Genomic DNA, 15,370 nt, shown 5'->3' with positions numbered 1-15,370 from the left:
CGAATATCCGAAAGAACCGACCATCAGGACTCTCTGGTTGGTTTTAGTCTGGAAAACAGTGCAGTAGGCCTTTATTTCGACATGGTAGTGCTTCTTCTTGCATACATAATTAGTGATCCGTTGCACAAGAGGTTACATTCAATATGGCCACAGATTAAAAACAATCGACATTAAAAGGGTTTCCCGGCCGTCTTTCCGGAGCAGACGGCGCTAAAAGGAGGTCTGTACACAGTTAAACCCGCCGGCGCAGAGGCATGCATTCTGCTGTGGAGCTGGACCCAGCAGACACAACCGACTTCACCGAGTCCGACAGTCCGGAGGCTCAGACGGAGCTTCAGGACCGTCCGAACCACCAGCTGGAGAGAAGTATTGCTTACAGGCTGCAGAGATTTTAGGAAGAAAAAAAACTGAGAGGAGAGAAAAGTTGTGAAAGAAACAAAGTGAGAAATAAAAAAAAAAAATACACCAAACTAGAAAAGTCACCGACTCAGTGTCATGATTCGCTACGAGACACAAAGTTTAGAATCATTCAAAATGTAAATGTGCAAAAAAAAAAAAAAACCACCCCTCTTCCTCCGGGAATGATTCGATACGACACGGTGTGATGGCACGTCAACGCTTCAATGTCAAAGGTCGGGAGGAGGAAGAGCCTCTCGGTGAAGGTGAACTTCCAAGTGCAAATCGTCGCCTCACAGCTCAAACGAGGAGATTATGTGAAGAGTTTTTGGTCACGATGTTTTCTGGAACGCCCTCGGGGGGGGGGGGGGACGCCTCCTCCGGTCTTCATGTTGATAAAGTGGAACGTCAGAATCCGGTGAGAGACGAAGGATCGAGCGGAACGGTTCTGTGGTCCGGAGGAACCGGAACCAGCCGTCACAGTTTTGACTGATGTGGAACCTCCGCTCCGCTCCGGCCTGGACCCGGAGCGCCAGAGAAATGCCCTGCGCAGGAATATTTCAGGAGGAGCGAGCTGCCCGGCGTGGAGCGGCTCCTCGGCTCAGTTCTGCGGCGTGCAGAAGTAGGTCTGCGAGCCGCAGTAGTAGTTCTGAGGGGTGGAGTAGAAGCTGGGCTGCTGCTGGGGGTGCTGGTGGTTCTGGGGGGTGGAGTAGTAGTTGTGATGGTGGTGGTGGTGACTCTGCACGTTCCCGTAGGCGAAGAGGAGCGGCGCCGTGGAGGAGGGCGGCGGCTGGGCCGACGCCGCCACCCCGGCCGCCAGGCTGCCGTTCCGCTGGATGGAGCCGTACCAGCTGGAGACGGCCAGCTGGGGGGTGGAGGAGAGGAGGCTGGAGGGCGGAGGGGAGGGCCGTCAGAGGAGGAGGAGGGGGGGAACGTGTGTGTGTGTGTGTGTGTGTGCGCGCCCCCACCTGGCCCGGTCGGCCCGGCTGCTGATGCTTCTGGACAGGTCGTCGTCGCTGTCGTACCGCCGCGGATTGTCGAAGAAGTAGGCTCTGGAGCTGAAGCTGTGGCTGTTGATCATCCCTCCGGGGGCCTGAGGGACACGGGGGGACACCGGGGGGAGGAGGGGGTCAGTCTGGGGTCACTTCACAGGAAAACACCCAGAGGGGGGGCTCGTGTCGACAGGTTACCAGGTTCTGGTTCGGCCTCTGAACCCGGAAGAAAACCACCACCAGGCTGGTGGGGAGCAGCTCCCAGAAGAAGAGGACGATCCCGAACACCACGTAGGCCACGCCGCTCACCTCCCGCACGTCGGCCTGCAGCCGGGACAGAACGCCACTCAGTGAGGAAGCTCCCTCCTGACTGCAGCGGGGGACGGGCGGAGGCGGTGGCGTCGGGTTTTCTGGGCGCCGCGCCGCCGTACCTGGTCAGAGACGCTGTACCAGCCGTAGTTGAAGGGCGTGGGCCGGTCCTGAGGCGACAGCGCCACCACCACCAGGTTGTAGCAGGCCCTGGAGCTGTACAGGAGGATCACCAGGGCTCCGACCGCCGTGGCCTGGCACACCGACGTCCCCTGGAAGAACAGCCACCGTGTCCAGAACCGGCCCACCGCAACCGTCAAAGGCTTCACCCGGGGGTTTCTCCGTACCTTGGACTCCAGGTAAACGTTGGCCGACGACATCTTGGCGATTTTGAAGACGCACACGGCCAGAGAGACGGCGCACAGGACGAAGAGGCTGTCGTTGATCAGGACCCGGGCCAGGACTGCGTGCCGGACGCCGCCGTCACTGCGGAGCAGAGAGCATGGTGGGAAACGCCGCTCCGGGCTCTGACGGCGTTCCGTCTGGGTCTGGGTTTACCTGGGGGGGTCGGGGCGCTCCAGCGCTCCCTGCACCAACAGCGCACAGGTCAAATTCACCACCAGGAAGAAAACGCTGAGGCAGAGGAAGAACAAGCGCAGAGGAACCCTGGAGACGCAGGAGCGGGAGAACAACGCCTCGTTAAAACGCAAACCGTCTGTGTGTGTGTGTGTGTGTGTGTGTGTGTGTGTGTGTGTGAAGACTCCGGACGACGCAGGACTCACTTGTATTTGGTGAGCTCCGGGGAATATTTGGCTTTAGCCTTAAACATCACCTGAAGTCAGAGAGGGAGAGACGTCAGGTCAGACGGATCCAGACGCCAGCGGCGGGCGTTCTTAGAGGCTCAGTGTGAACCTCGCGGGGCTCGGGGAGATTCCTGCGTCTCTCCGGAGTAAATAAACACCGAGTTGTGTGTGTGAAGGTGGATATTAGAGTTAGTACATATCAGAATCCTCCACTGACCCTCCTCCGCCTCCGCTTTACAGATGAACTGAACACAAAGGTCACTCAGCTTTAGACATTGCTTTAAACACACAAACACACACACACACACACACACACGTCCTCCACACATGCTCAGTCAGCCTTTTGTGTGGGAAATGTAGGCCAGGAGGAGGGAGTCTGTAATCTGGCATGGAGCAACCAGCCAGCAGAGCACTGCTGGATTGTGGACTTCACCTGCACAAAAATCAGGCAGAAACATCTTTCCTGAAGTCGTTTGGAATCTGTGCAGCACATCCCAGCAAACGCACAAAGACAGAAGAGGAAAACAGAGATCTGACTCATCAGAAAGCCACTGTTTCCACATATGATGCATGTGAGTGTCAGGCTGCAGAGGCATGACACTCCATCAGCTCTCAGCGTTGCACAACATGCACGGGAGACATTCTGAGGAGCTCTGGGCTGGAGCTTGCAGCCGATGTGCAGAATGTGGCTTTACCTGGGTGAAGTAGAGGTTGAGCAGGCAGAGGGTGAAGAACTGCAGGCAGACGGGGCAGCAGTACAGCAGCCAGTAGGCCAGAGGCTGCAGCTGGTTGGCCTGCACCACATTTCTGAAGTAGAAGGAGAAGAGAGTGGTCCGCAGCGCTGCCCACAGCAGGCACAGGAACAGAAAGACGCTCTGGTAGCTGAAGCGCTTGTGTCCGTAGTGCAGAATGAGCCAGAGCTGCAGGTAGACGAACGCGAACAGGAAGCAGTAGAGGACGGTGTAGACGGCGGTCAGGCTGAGCTCCAGCGTCGGGGAGATCGCGGCTCCGGAGGGCTCCTTCTCAGAGGTAAACAAACGGGAATGGACGTCCTCTCCTGCGGGAAACATCTCCACTGACGGCTCACACTCACGCATGTGATGCGGTGCAAGATAAACACACTGAAACTGGGTCAGACCTGCACGGAATGCAGCGCGCACAACAAAAAGACTCCATAAAAGCTGTTTATGCTAAAAACAAGTGTCACTTTCAGCCTAGATGGCAGGCTCGAGGACGTATCTGGGTCTAGTTTATTTAAAAATTAAAAGAGAAAAACAAGAGAGGCCCCCTCTGTGATTCTCTGCAAAGCTGCTCTCTGAAAAAAACAACTTGAGGGGGGAAAACCTCCAGATCAGCTGTGATGCAGTTCTAGACCCGCCCCTCTTCTTACAGGCAAAACGGAAACTGGCGACTCATCGGCCGCCATCTTGGCTCTGCACCAGCCTTGCTTTGGTTAGAAACAGCTGTGTCCGGAGCCACGGAACGGAGCCAGTTTCCTACACTGGACCTGGCGGAGCGAACGAAAACAACAGCTCATTGGCTAGCCGCGTCACCCAACCTCCACGGTCCTCTCACGCCATTGGCTGATGATGATGTCAGCTGAAAATGGGCCCGCCTCCGGCCTTTCGTGATTGGTGGTTGGTTCAAAGCAAAGCGAGTTCCTCACACGATTGGTTAATGTAAACACGTGGGCGTCGCTAGCTTCACAGTGTTCAGCAGACATGGAGCGTCAGTCACTAGAGTCAGAATTTACGGTTTTATGGGAAAGTATAACCTCTGAAACTCGAATCGTTTGCGGCCACATGTCATCCGGACAGAACGTGGCACGCAGTTTGCGGTCGCTGTGTTAGCGCGGGCTGTTTGAGGATGTAAACAAACAGGCTAATTAGCTAGCATCGTCCTGAATGGGGCAGATGTTTTACAGATGTTTCACCTGTCTTTTTATTTCACTCAGGGTTTTTTGGTGTGTGTGTGTGTGTGTGTGTGTGTGATCTCATTGTAAGAGAAACATGAAGATCTGAACTCACCGTCCCAGGTAACTGCTTGTTCTCTTCTCACACTGCTTATGAAACAATATGATAAAGATGCTTTTCAGGATATTTATACTTTTTATATTTAAATTAGCTGATCACATTAAGTGTGACTGTCATCACGATCAATAGAGAGTTGTCAGTGATCATCTCCTCATGATAACAGTGTGTGTGTGTTTCTCCCAGGCAGCTGAACATGGTGTCCACCATGTGGACCTGTGCTGCTGTCTCCATGCTCTGGATGGCTTTGGCAGGATGTGCAGACAGGGCCAGTTCGTCTGATCTGATCGAATACTCGGCCGCAGACTTCTATGAGAAGTTACACTCGGGGAGGATGATGTTTTTCTATTTCGAGCATCACGGTAGGCTCTGAAATACGACTTAACCCCTGAATATTACCCTCGGCATTGCGCTGATCTCCTGCGCCGATGTGTGTTCGCAGTCTCTCCTCCCATCGCCCTGTTTCTGGTGGAGCTGGCCAAGTCCGGCGAGGCTCTGCAGGACTACGGCGTGCTGGTGGGAAAGGTAGACGGAGTCGTCCTGGTGCTTTCAGTCTGACACTAAAGCTCCAGCAAGTTGGATCAAAATGTTTTCGTTGTTTCAGGTGAACTGTGACAGAGAGGAAGTGCAGACGTACTGCGGCGATCAGAGACTGATGCGCACGGCGTTCCTCTTCAGGTTGTGCTGATCTGATGGCGTCGGTCTTTAGTGTTGTGTGGTGTGATGTGACCTGACGTCTCTGTCTTTCCCCCAGAGGCGGGAAAGAGTTCCTGAGTTTTGATTTGGACACCGTGTTCGACGTCAACTCCATCGTCTCTGAAGTCCTGTTGTAAGCTGGAATCGTGTCTTTTTATAGATTAACATGTTTTAAAAATCCTGCATTATTTAAAATTAAACATGTTTTTGTAATTTGCCAAATGCAGGAGCTGCAAAACGTAACATTCAGTGACTTCTGCCTTTCTGCTCCAGTGCCATTCTGCGTGAAGAGGTGAAGTACGTGCACACCGACGCCGACCTCCTGGCCATGGAGAAGGCCGCCCGAGGGAAGAAGGACCTGGTGCTGGGCTACGTCCGCAGTCTGGGCACTGCAGGTGGGTCACGCGGTGTGGTCCGGCTCTGCGATCCGGGCTGCTCGCTTGAATCTGTCTCTGCCTGTGTGTTGCTGAAGAGCACCGGTCCGTGATGGAGACGGCGTACGTGCACGGATCCAGATACCAGTTCATCCTCATCACTGGAGGCCCGGTGTTGAAGCATTTCCAGTCAGTGCTTCTCTTTTCTCTCTTTTCTTTTATTTTTCTCGTGTTTTTCTTTTTATATCCCAAGAAGAGCAGCCCAGCATCTGCACAGGTGGGTTTCTGCAGCGCATGAGCTAAAAAAGAGGAACCGGAGTGGAGGAAGAAGTCGCTTCAGACTGAAACTCTTAAATTCCACTCAGACAGCCGCCTGGATGAGGCTCGGAGCGTCTGGAAGGCAGATCGGTGAGTCAAGTGGAAACGCTGAAGCGTCACTGCGGATCTCCGGTCTGTGCTTCAGGGTCAGCGAGTCGGCGCTCGCGTCCCGGGCGTGGTTCCTCCACTGCAGAGGCCCCGGCGGCCCGGCGACGAAGGACCGCTGCCCCGTGACCCCGATGAGGAAGCCTCTGTCCACCCTGAGCCTGCACTCCTTCCTGCGCCTCATGGAGGCGCCGCTGCTGGTAAAAACGGGACGGGACACGGACGTCCGCGTCGGCGAGGCGAAGCTCTGCAGAGCTGACGGCGTCCGTGTCTCGCCTCCAGTCCGAGGTGCACGACGACCCGTCCTCGGTCCCGCCCCCTCCGTTCCCCTGCCAGCTGACCCCGCAGGTCTTCCTCTTCTCCCGGCCCGAGACGGAGCACCTGGACCGGGACGCCGCCGCCGCTGTGGCCTGGAGGCTGCGCGGCCTCGCCCTGCTGCTGCTGGTGCACAGGTACGCCCTCGTCGAGTCCCGCCCCGCGATCGTCTGCTTCCTGCCGTCTGATTGGTCGCTCCGTCTCGACCCCCGCGTTTCCTGCAGGCAGAGTCGCGTGGTGAAAACGCCGGAGGAGTTTAACGCTGCTTACAGGCTGCCGGAAAAGGTGTGACGACCTGCCTTCCACGTCCGGACGACTCTCCACTGCTCAGCTGAGCTGACGGGGACCTGTGTTCGATTCCAGAGCTCGGAGGTGAAATATCTGACGCTGCACGGCCCGGACGAGCTGCTGGAGCTCTTCACACGTCAGGAGGAGGAGGAGGAGGAGCAGGAGGAGGAGGAGGATGAAGAGGAGGAGGACTTTGGTAACGAGAGGCTGCGGCGGGGAGACGGGGACAGACGTGGCGGCGTGGCTTCACGTCTCCGTGTTCGTCCTCAGGGAAGCTGGACGATGAAATCGCAGCGTCGGTGTTCGAACGCGGAGGCGAGACGCCGGACTCGGATTCAGTCACTCACCTCACCTCGCACAGCTTCCACGCCGCAGTGGCGCGCAGCGGCCTCACAGTGGCGCTCTTCTACCTCCGATGTGAGAGAAACATTCAGTTCCCGGAGAAAATTCCTGACTTGTGTTTGGAGCTGAGCCGTGTGTGTTTCCTCCGCCAGGGGACGCCGTCTCGCTGGCCTTCCTCGGCTCTTTCGTTGAAGTGGCAGACAGACTCGCAGGTAAACAGAACAATAAACACGAGAAGGACGTCAGGCCTCCTGAATGTCTGAATGCTCAGGACAGTTTTGTCTCGTCTGCGCTCAGCCCTGGAGGTGGACGGCGTCCAGATGAGCCTCATCGACTGCGGCGAGTGGACCGACCTGTGCGCCGCCCAGCCCGGCGCCGCCGTGCCCTTCCAGCCCGTCACCGCCTTCCCCACCGTGCTGCTGCTGCGCCCCCGGCAGGCGGCGCGGCGCTACGGAGGCATGCTGGGTAGCGAGGCGCTGCAGCGCTTCGTCCTGATGTGAGGAGGCGGGGACGGTCCGGCGTCTCCTGAGTTCTCGGCTTGGCCTCACGCTCGCCGTCTGTCCGCTCTGCAGGAGCCGGGAAGCTTCCCCCTCGCTGTTTTCCTCGGCGGACGAGCTGACGCTGTTCCTCCAGTCGGCGCCGCATCCCGGGGTCAGAGGTCACGGCGTGGATCGGGTGGTCGGGCTGTTTCCCGCTGACTCGCTGACAGGTCGGAGGTCACGATCGGCCGGTTTGACCTGCGGGACGTTAACGGCGGCGCGTCTCTGTCTCCTCAGGTGTGTCCGTCTTCACCGACGCCGCGGAGTCGCTGAGAGGAGCGGTGCTGAGCGGACTGCTGACCGGCGCCGCGGCGGAGACATGGTACCGGTCCCGGCTCCGGCCCGGCGGCGGTTTAGTTTTAGGCTCTGCAGGAACATCAGAAGTTCCTCTCTTTGCCGCAGGGCCGCCGAGCGCCGCCTGCAGCTTCCCGCCGTCCTGGTGTTTCCGTCGTGGAGGACGCTGGCTCCGCCCCTCAGGCTGACTCCTCCCTCTTCTGCTGAAGAGCTGCTGACACTCATCCGCTCCGCCCTGCTCCACCCGCTGGTCTGTGTCTCCTCACAGGGTGGAGTTTGTCCTGCCTGCTTGGCCTCGCTGTATTGATCCGTCCTGCTGTTCCTGTTTGTGATTGGCAGCCGGAGCTGACGGTGGAGAACCTGCCGGCCTTCCTGGCGCTGGGGAAAGCCCTGCTGCTCCTCTTCGTGGGGGAGGAGGAGGACGAGGCCGGGCTGCGGCAGACCCGGGCGCTGCTGGAGGAGATGAGAGGGGCGTCGGAGCTGGGAGGCGGGAGGATGGAGGCGTACCTGCCCTGCTGGATCCACCTGTAAGCTGCTCCGTCCGCCGTCATGAAACCGATCAGACGCAGGCGGATCGGCGCTGAACGTTCGTGGGTTTTTTTCCCACAGCGGGCGCACTCCGGCCGGCATGGCGGTGCTGGGGTCCTACCTGGGCTACATGCCCCCCCCTCCCCGCGCTGGTCCTCACACACCTGTCCTCTGGGGACGAGGTCTATCGGTACCCACCCGAGGACCTGATAGAGGCCCCCTCCATCCTGCTCTGGGTGCAGCGGATCGAGGAAGGGGCGGAGCCTCCTGCAGGTGGTGCAGCTGGAGAAGAAAATCACTCATCCGCTTTTATTTTCCTTTTTCCTGCATGAAATCAGTAAATGTCAGCGCACTCGGGTCCAAAGTGAGTTTAAATGTGGGACAGGATGCAGCTGCAGTCTGAGTGCTTCCCGTCTGTCTGTCTGCCTGTTAGGGATGCTGGGGGACGATCGCTGGCCGCCCACCGCTCCCTTCTACGACTTCCTCCAAGTCATGGACGCAGAACAAGCCGACTCCAGTCAGGAGGGAACTTCTGACGAGGAGGAGGAAGAGGAGGAGGAAGAGGAGGAGGAAGAGGTCGATGTGGAAGAACATCTGACTGCAGAGGAGATGACAAATTACAAACCAAAGAAAAACCTTGAGCCTCATTCAGAACTGTAGCATATTTGAGCTGAACAAAGATAAATGTGTGTGTGTGTGTGTGTTTTTTTAATTCATTCAAAGCACGGTCACATTTTATGAAGCTGTTTAGTGATATAAAGAAATATATTGTCTGTCTCTGTGTTGATCTCTTCATGTGTATGAATGCAACACCGGCACAGCATAAGAGGAGCAACGGTGTGACTGATAACTCCTCGTGGTTTATACGTCAAAACTTCAACACTTTGACAACATTTACGTTTATTTCTGCGTGCAGTTTGCAGTGGTGTTGGACTAAAAGGCAAATTTAAACTTCATCTTTATTCAAGCACAGTTCAGGGCAAAGCTGTTGTATTGCAGGAGTGTATAATCACCAGCAGACAACAAACAAGGAAAATAATATTTTTTAAAAAAGTTTATTTGATCATGTCTTAAACAGTGACAATTTCTCATTGTAACTGAGAAAGTTTGTTCCTGTTGTAAAAGCTGATCACACCGATGTCCACGATAAAAAAGAGAGAGAGGTCAGACAATCAGTAAAAGTAAAATAAAGTCCCGATTGCAAAAGAATTTGTCAAAGAACAAGAAAGTACCGAGACATGAATCCTCTTGACCCGGTTAACAGGTTTGTTGAACGAACCCGGAAGTCCAGAGACGAGACTCCTCTTGACGCATTCAGCGGGTTAGCGGAGCTAGCTAGCACAGCTTCGTCTGAAAGTTGTTTTCCGGTCTCGTTAAGATGTCAGAAAACCCTCCGAGGCGTCCGGGGGTCGGCGTCGGGGTCCTGGTGACGGACTCAGCCCACCCGGGATGCGTTCTGCTGGGGAGGCGGAGGAGCGCCGTGGGCAGGGGGAAGCAGCAGCTCCCCGGGGGGCATCTGGAGTTCGGGTAGGGGGGCAGAGTTCGGGCTCCATTCAGTTCACGGTTCATTCACAACACGTTCCTCAGGAACTCCGTCAGTAATGAAGAATGGACTCCAGATCTGGTGCTGGATGATCAGACCGGTCCACGCTGTTACTTCAGACCAAATTAAAAAAAAATAAAATACGGTGATGCCACCAACTGCACCGGAAGTGGTCTTGTTGTTGGCTGTCAAATATACATAAACTGGCTTTAAAGAACTACAAAACACTCCCACCAAGTGATTGATTAAAAAATAGTTACAGATACTTGATTGCAATTAAAACAAGAACAAAATGATCACAAAGATGACAGAAGAGACTCAGTAACGCAGCAGAAGATCCTGGATCCTGGATGTGAAGCCTTCCAGTGTGGGTGACCCTGAAGGTGTTTTCCTGTCTTTGAAGGGAGACGTGGGAGGAGTGCGCTCGCAGAGAAGTGCTGGAGGAGGCCGGGGTGCATCTGCTGGACGTCTGCCTCGCTTCAGTGGTGAACTCCATCCGGCTGGAGGAGCAGTACCACTATGTGACCATCATCATGCGGGGCCGGCTGGACCGGACGAGGTCTGGGGAACCGCAGAACCTGGAACCGGAGAAAAATGAAGGTGGGACGAAGAGTGGAAGCCCCTCTGCTGCCCGAGCCGGTGATGACGGAGCCTGCTGTGGTTCTTCTGTCCATCAGGCTGGACGTGGACCCGCTGGGATGAGTTTCCTCCAGAGGAGCAGCTCTTTCTGCCGCTGGCCGGCCTGAGACAGCAGGGCTACCATCCGTTCAGGGACACCCAGACTCAACACTGAGACTCCTTCAAGTAGCATATGCACTGTTTTTTATATAAAAAACAAACCAAAACAAATTGTTTCTTTTGTTGGCAGTGATTGCAAACAGACAAAGCTTCAAAAATGAGATGCATTTCAACATCATTTATGAACACAGTTTTTGTGTCTAAGGTGCAGATATGCCAACTAAACATTCTATTTTCAACAAGTCCTCCAACCCACGCCTCTAATTACCACCATGGGGAACATTTTGAAATCCAGCACCCTCCAGTGACCATGTAAATAATGACAGACACCAGGACATTGGTGCGCCCTGTACGGACAGCAGAAAGGACTGAGTGGAGTCGGTCCACCACAGATGTGATCCTGAGGGAAGACAGAACAACGTACTAAAATCAACAATAAATGTCCCAGCCGAGAGCTGGATAGAGAGCGATAGAAAAAGCATCTGCCTCCTCCAAGAGCCAAGCAAGCTCAATTTTGGAACTAAATTTCTCCCGAAGCACTGTTCGGATCAGAAAATCCTTCTGGATGAGGAAATTGTTCTATGTTATTCTATAAACAACGTGAAAGCTGTTTAAACCGAACTTATCTTTCAAAGCGCAAAAAAAAAATAAAAAATAAATCCAGTCCGTGACGCACATCAACTTCCTTCCGGGTCAGAGATCAGAGTCCTTAGCAACCAGTCGTGGTTGCTAACGACGCACCGAGCAACAGCGCTGCAGAGGAAGCCGTCAGAAGGCACGTAGAAATGAAAAAAACTGCAGATCATCACATCCATAAACCGAGTGTGAACTTTGAAGATAAAGAGGATATTTGTCTCTGGACAACTGTGTAAACAACAATATTCATTCTACAGATTTAGTTTTTCTGTTTTGTTTGTGTGGTTGATGTTGTGGCTTCTGATCTGTTTCAGAAACGATTTCAAAGGTTTTTGTTCTGTTTTGAAAAATCAAGCTGAAGTCATTCAATGCAGAGTTGTATTTGTGGTTAAATGTATAAAGGGCAACTTGCTGAACTGTCAGTGGCCGTGACATTATTTACACCGTCACTAGAGGGCGCTTGATTTCAAAACGTGCACTGTGGTCGTAATTAGAGGGATGAATTAACGACCACTGTGGTCGTTCGACTTGGAGGACAGTCTGCAGACGCTCACATCAGAGAGACTGCGGTGGTCCCTGCTGCTAACAGCACCGTCCAGACGGCGGCGGCGGCGCTGAAGGCCTTGTCGTGGGCGTAGGTGATGATGTGCAGGGCGCCGCTGTAGGCCTCCTCGCAGGTGGGCTGGATCTGATCCTCTGGCAGCTCGAAGCCGAAGGTGCCGTTGTCCCTCAGCTCGAAGGTGAAGGTCATGGGGATGCCCAGCATGTGAGCCCAGTCTCTGGACGAGCCCGAGTTTGCATCTGGAGGAAGGAGACAGGACCGTCATCTTCCTCCTTCTCTCTGGCTCCTCCTGCTGGGAGTGGCGGGACGAACACTTACATAATATTTCTGGAGAACTTCCAACCCTGTATATCTTCCCGTGGACCTTCTCTATGGCGCCCGCCGCGGCCGTTCCCACCTCCATCTGGAGAACCACACAGGGAGGAGCGGTCAGCTGACCCCTGACCCCTCCTGACCTGAAACGCCTTCTCTCTGAGGATGCTCCACTACAGCCTGAGAAAACGGCGGCGGTAATCCTGCTTTACATAACCCCGCCTGGCTGTGGCGGGTTCCGGCTCGGACTCTTCCTCTGCACTATCAGTGCGAGGCAGCCTCCCCCGCCGGGCCCCGTCTCCGCAGATTACAGCTCTGCGCTAATGACAGCTGTCACACTGCTTCACACACACCGGCCGAGCTCTGCTGCCGTTCTGCATCCGCAGCCTTGGCTGGACTGACAAAGCCAGTGTGGGTTTTCGCTGATCTGGATCGGTCAGGATCTGGCTGTAAACACGGAGCGAAGCATCCCTGAAACCCGAGAAGCGTCGGCGCGAGTACCAGCTCGGCGTAGTTGTGGGCGGTGAAGTTGGGGTGTCCGTATGGAACCAGGAGCAGCTGGCCGTAGGAGTGGATGGTGAGGAAACACAGGAAGTCGTCCTTTCGGCTTCCCACGAAGTAGGTCAGGAACTGGGTCTCGGGCTCAGACATGGGCGCGGTGCCGCAGTGGATCTGGCTGCAGCAGTCCGAGCTCACCCCCACCGCTGGAAACGCAGCACAGACGACACGGTAGCGCTGAGCTAATGACAGACCGTCACGTGTTTCCAGACGTAAAACGCGCCGCCGGCGACACTCACTGCCCCAGTTGGCGTCGAAGTTGCGGTTGAGATCGGTGCCGTAGCACGAGCAGGGCGGCGGTCCCGGCGTCCGGTTCTTCCTCCACAGGCGGGTCTGCAGATTGAGAGTCGCCTCATGTTGGACGCCACAAACCAAATTCAGCCGACGATTGAAGTGCAGCCCGGAGAAAGCGACCGCCCGGTCCCTGCACTGACCGTGTTGTCCTTCCAGGAGTAGACATAGCCGTCCACGTTGAACACTGGCGTGACGTAGAAGTCCAGGTTCTTCATCATCAGCTCCATTTTAGGATCCGTTTTGGACGCTTGCAGGATCTGGTTTGAACGAGAAATCAGAGCCGGAATCAGAGTCGACCGTCAGGAAAAGAGAAAACACTGGAAAGACTTCTGGAGCGTCTGCAGGTCGCTCACCTGACGGACGAAGTACTGACAGAAGGCTGGAGCGATCCACTCCTGGGCGTGAATCCCACAGTCCATCCACACCGCTTTCTTCTTCAATCCGGTGTTCAGGCCGATCTGGGGAACAGGTGGAAACACATGAGACATGCTGCGGTGTCGGCGGCGGCGGCGGCCCTCTGCTCTGTGCTCCTTCGTCACCTTCAGTAAGCTGATGGTCCTGTTCTCATGAGTCCTGCCGTAGTCCACCATGGTCACCAGATCGGGGTGATCCTTCACCATCAGCCACATCCAGTCAGTGATCTGGACACAGACGGTCAGTAACGGATCATAACTGGCTTCATGACTGCTGTGAGTCACACGTCCTCACCTCTGGCATGGGGTGATATCTGAAGTAGTCATGCTCCACTCTGCGGCACACAAGAGACACGTGAAAAACATTTTTACTTCTCTAAAGATTGAAAAGATATCTTTCAAATCATTTCATATCAAAATGAATATTTGGTCTTTTGATCATAAATCAGATCCAAGTTTAGTTTCAAGTGGTTTTAATCCAGTATGTGATCTTTTTTGATGAACCCCAGTCAGTGTCCACTGCCTGATCTCTGCTGCAATACCACTGTATACCACAAGAGGGCGCAGCAGTGAACAGAAGACACAAGCAGACTGGACTGAGGCCTCTTGACCTGGACACCAGAGCTGGTCAGGGTTAGGAACACTCCCCTGAACTCCTTCCTGCCTCTTCAGGTTAAAGTCTACATTTCTCAGACACCGTCTCTCTTAGAACTTTCCACTATGCTGTTTGTTCTTGTTTCTCAGAATGTATTTGTATATGTGATGACCTGAGCTGTTCAAACAGGTCCATCAGCTTTCTGCACTCCGGTCTTTGCTTTGGATGGTGGATTTTTAAATTCTGTAACTTCTTTTCGGCTCCAGGTGAGTTCTTCAGGCGACGTCCACAGTCAGATCTCTTTAAATGTTTTCAGTGCTGAGTTCATGAAATATTGTTGTTTAGATTTTCACCTTGACCTTTAAAATAAAAATATTACCTCTCAGTTCAACCAGAAACTGTGTTTTTTGTAGAAAAGAATCTGCTGAACAGACGTCAGGAAGTGGAAAGTGACTGAATGTCTTTCCTCTGAACAGGACATGAGTACCAGCATTGACCCTGGAAGTGTCTGAATGGATGCTGCAGAGGAAGAGAACGGCTCACCTCTCTATTGTTGCTGCTGCCACAGCTGAAAGCAAGGCAGCACAGATGAGTCCCACACTCTGGAACATTGTCCCTGCTGCTCACATTCACCCAGTCCGGACCTCCTGGAGCCGCCGCCGCTGCTTCTGCTGTCCTCCTGATCAGTATCCTCCCAAACACCTGCAGGTTACAACTGTGATAAACTCTGAGAGCAGGGTGGTGACATCCCTGGTGAATGCTCACACCCCCCTCCTCCTGAACCCCCCCACCATTTACCAATATTCTATGTTTCTACCAGGGAGGGTTTAGAGTGTCAGATAAAGCAGAACTTTGTGACATTCATTCCTAAAAGTGGAGCCACTCGACTCTTCAGTCGCCTCCTGAGTGAACCTCTGTCTTCAGCAGGAGACAGGTTCAACAAGCCTGTTTATTTGTTCTCATCAGGTAAAGAAAAGTCGTGAACATTAACAAAAAAAAATGCTTGAAGATAAGAGGAGTGAGGTGAGACGTGCAAAAGAGCAAAGTTCGAGGTTGTAAATGACCAATCGGCCTAACGAGAGGGAAGCTGTTCCAGGGAGACCTGGTGGAGGGAGGGGAATAAAAACTCCAACACTCCAGATCCTGACCTCAAGTATCCTTCTCCTTCAGGCCCCCGCAGACAGTTCAGGCTATGTAATGTGATGTTATGTTATGAAGCAACCATGCAAAGGCTGCGTCGAGTTTTTATTCTCCAGATATTTGGAAGAAAGTGCCTGAAAACAGGACGGGTTCGTAAGTGTTGGAACTTTCAGTCACACTAGTTTATTATTTCTCCCTCTAGAACTGCCACCTTATCGTGGTGGGGGAGTTTGAGAGCCCGCATGATCCC

The 15,370-nt window shown here is 54.2% G+C and overlaps 4 protein-coding genes and 1 long non-coding RNA gene across 5 annotated transcripts; 3 read left to right on the top strand and 2 right to left on the bottom strand.

The window, feature by feature from the left end:
- Positions 1–47: 47 nt before the first annotated feature.
- gpr137c (G protein-coupled receptor 137c) lies at positions 48–13,947 on the bottom strand. Its single transcript, XM_030085872.1, has 9 exons — positions 13,938–13,947; positions 3,196–3,714; positions 2,480–2,529; positions 2,256–2,363; positions 2,045–2,183; positions 1,820–1,969; positions 1,587–1,712; positions 1,365–1,489; positions 48–1,283 (listed from the first exon to the last, which is right to left on the bottom strand). The coding sequence occupies exons 2-9, from the start codon at positions 3,595–3,597 to the stop codon at positions 998–1,000; spliced, it is 1,386 nt and encodes a 461-aa protein (XP_029941732.1). The 5' UTR covers positions 3,598–3,714; positions 13,938–13,947; the 3' UTR covers positions 48–997.
- txndc16 (thioredoxin domain containing 16) lies at positions 3,743–9,102 on the top strand. Its single transcript, XM_030085840.1, is given in 21 exon segments — positions 3,743–4,535; positions 4,717–4,892; positions 4,973–5,055; positions 5,135–5,208; positions 5,285–5,359; positions 5,500–5,621; positions 5,699–5,789; positions 6,064–6,223; positions 6,306–6,475; positions 6,563–6,623; positions 6,702–6,822; positions 6,897–7,043; positions 7,121–7,180; positions 7,266–7,464; positions 7,541–7,677; positions 7,745–7,829; positions 7,910–8,051; positions 8,141–8,328; positions 8,411–8,462; positions 8,464–8,602; positions 8,763–9,102. Coding segments are annotated over 20 exon segments (2,499 nt in total). The 5' UTR covers positions 3,743–4,535; positions 4,717–4,726; the 3' UTR covers positions 8,990–9,102.
- nudt15 (nudix (nucleoside diphosphate linked moiety X)-type motif 15) lies at positions 9,642–11,786 on the top strand. The gene is made up of 3 exons (XM_030085906.1): positions 9,642–9,856; positions 10,276–10,472; positions 10,550–11,786. Exons 1-3 carry the CDS (start codon positions 9,708–9,710, stop codon positions 10,663–10,665), a joined length of 462 nt encoding a protein of 153 aa, XP_029941766.1. The 5' UTR covers positions 9,642–9,707; the 3' UTR covers positions 10,666–11,786.
- Positions 11,797–14,831, bottom strand: LOC115383707 (carboxypeptidase O-like). The gene is made up of 9 exons (XM_030085889.1): positions 14,524–14,831; positions 13,681–13,720; positions 13,512–13,613; positions 13,326–13,430; positions 13,113–13,229; positions 12,918–13,011; positions 12,622–12,824; positions 12,127–12,211; positions 11,797–12,047 (listed from the first exon to the last, which is right to left on the bottom strand). The coding sequence occupies exons 1-9, from the start codon at positions 14,589–14,591 to the stop codon at positions 11,797–11,799; spliced, it is 1,065 nt and encodes a 354-aa protein (XP_029941749.1). The 5' UTR covers positions 14,592–14,831.
- LOC115383746 (uncharacterized) lies at positions 13,698–14,799 on the top strand. Its single transcript, XR_003930739.1, has 3 exons — positions 13,698–14,057; positions 14,170–14,246; positions 14,457–14,799. It is a non-coding gene; the product is annotated as an uncharacterized LOC115383746 (long non-coding RNA).
- Positions 14,832–15,370: the final 539 nt, after the last annotated feature.

This window comes from Salarias fasciatus (genome assembly GCF_902148845.1).
Source record: "Salarias fasciatus chromosome 23 unlocalized genomic scaffold, fSalaFa1.1 super_scaffold_20, whole genome shotgun sequence".
Classification (NCBI taxonomy): Eukaryota; Metazoa; Chordata; class Actinopteri; order Blenniiformes; family Blenniidae; genus Salarias; species Salarias fasciatus.
Note: the sequence above shows the minus strand (reverse complement) of the source record. Positions and strands in the feature narration are given on the sequence as shown.

Coding starts and splice junctions, on each gene's coding strand:
- nudt15 (XM_030085906.1), top strand. CDS start 9,708: ATGTCAGAAAACCCTCCGAGGCGTCCGGGGGTCGGCGTCGGGGTCCTG. Junction 9,857..10,275: donor GGGGGGCATCTGGAGTTCGG/GTAGGGGGGCAG, acceptor CTGTCTTTGAAG/GGAGACGTGGGAGGAGTGCG. Junction 10,473..10,549: donor GGAACCGGAGAAAAATGAAG/GTGGGACGAAGA, acceptor TCTGTCCATCAG/GCTGGACGTGGACCCGCTGG.
- gpr137c (XM_030085872.1), bottom strand. CDS start 3,597: ATGCGTGAGTGTGAGCCGTCAGTGGAGATGTTTCCCGCAGGAGAGGAC. Junction 1,970..2,044: donor ACGTTTACCTGGAGTCCAAG/GTACGGAGAAAC, acceptor CTGTTCTTCCAG/GGGACGTCGGTGTGCCAGGC. Junction 1,713..1,819: donor GGTACAGCGTCTCTGACCAG/GTACGGCGGCGC, acceptor TCCCGGCTGCAG/GCCGACGTGCGGGAGGTGAG.
- LOC115383707 (XM_030085889.1), bottom strand. CDS start 14,591: ATGTTCCAGAGTGTGGGACTCATCTGTGCTGCCTTGCTTTCAGCTGTG. Junction 13,721..14,523: donor GCAGCAGCAACAATAGAGAG/GTGAGCCGTTCT, acceptor TGTGTGCCGCAG/AGTGGAGCATGACTACTTCA. Junction 12,212..12,621: donor CCCACAACTACGCCGAGCTG/GTACTCGCGCCG, acceptor GTGGTTCTCCAG/ATGGAGGTGGGAACGGCCGC.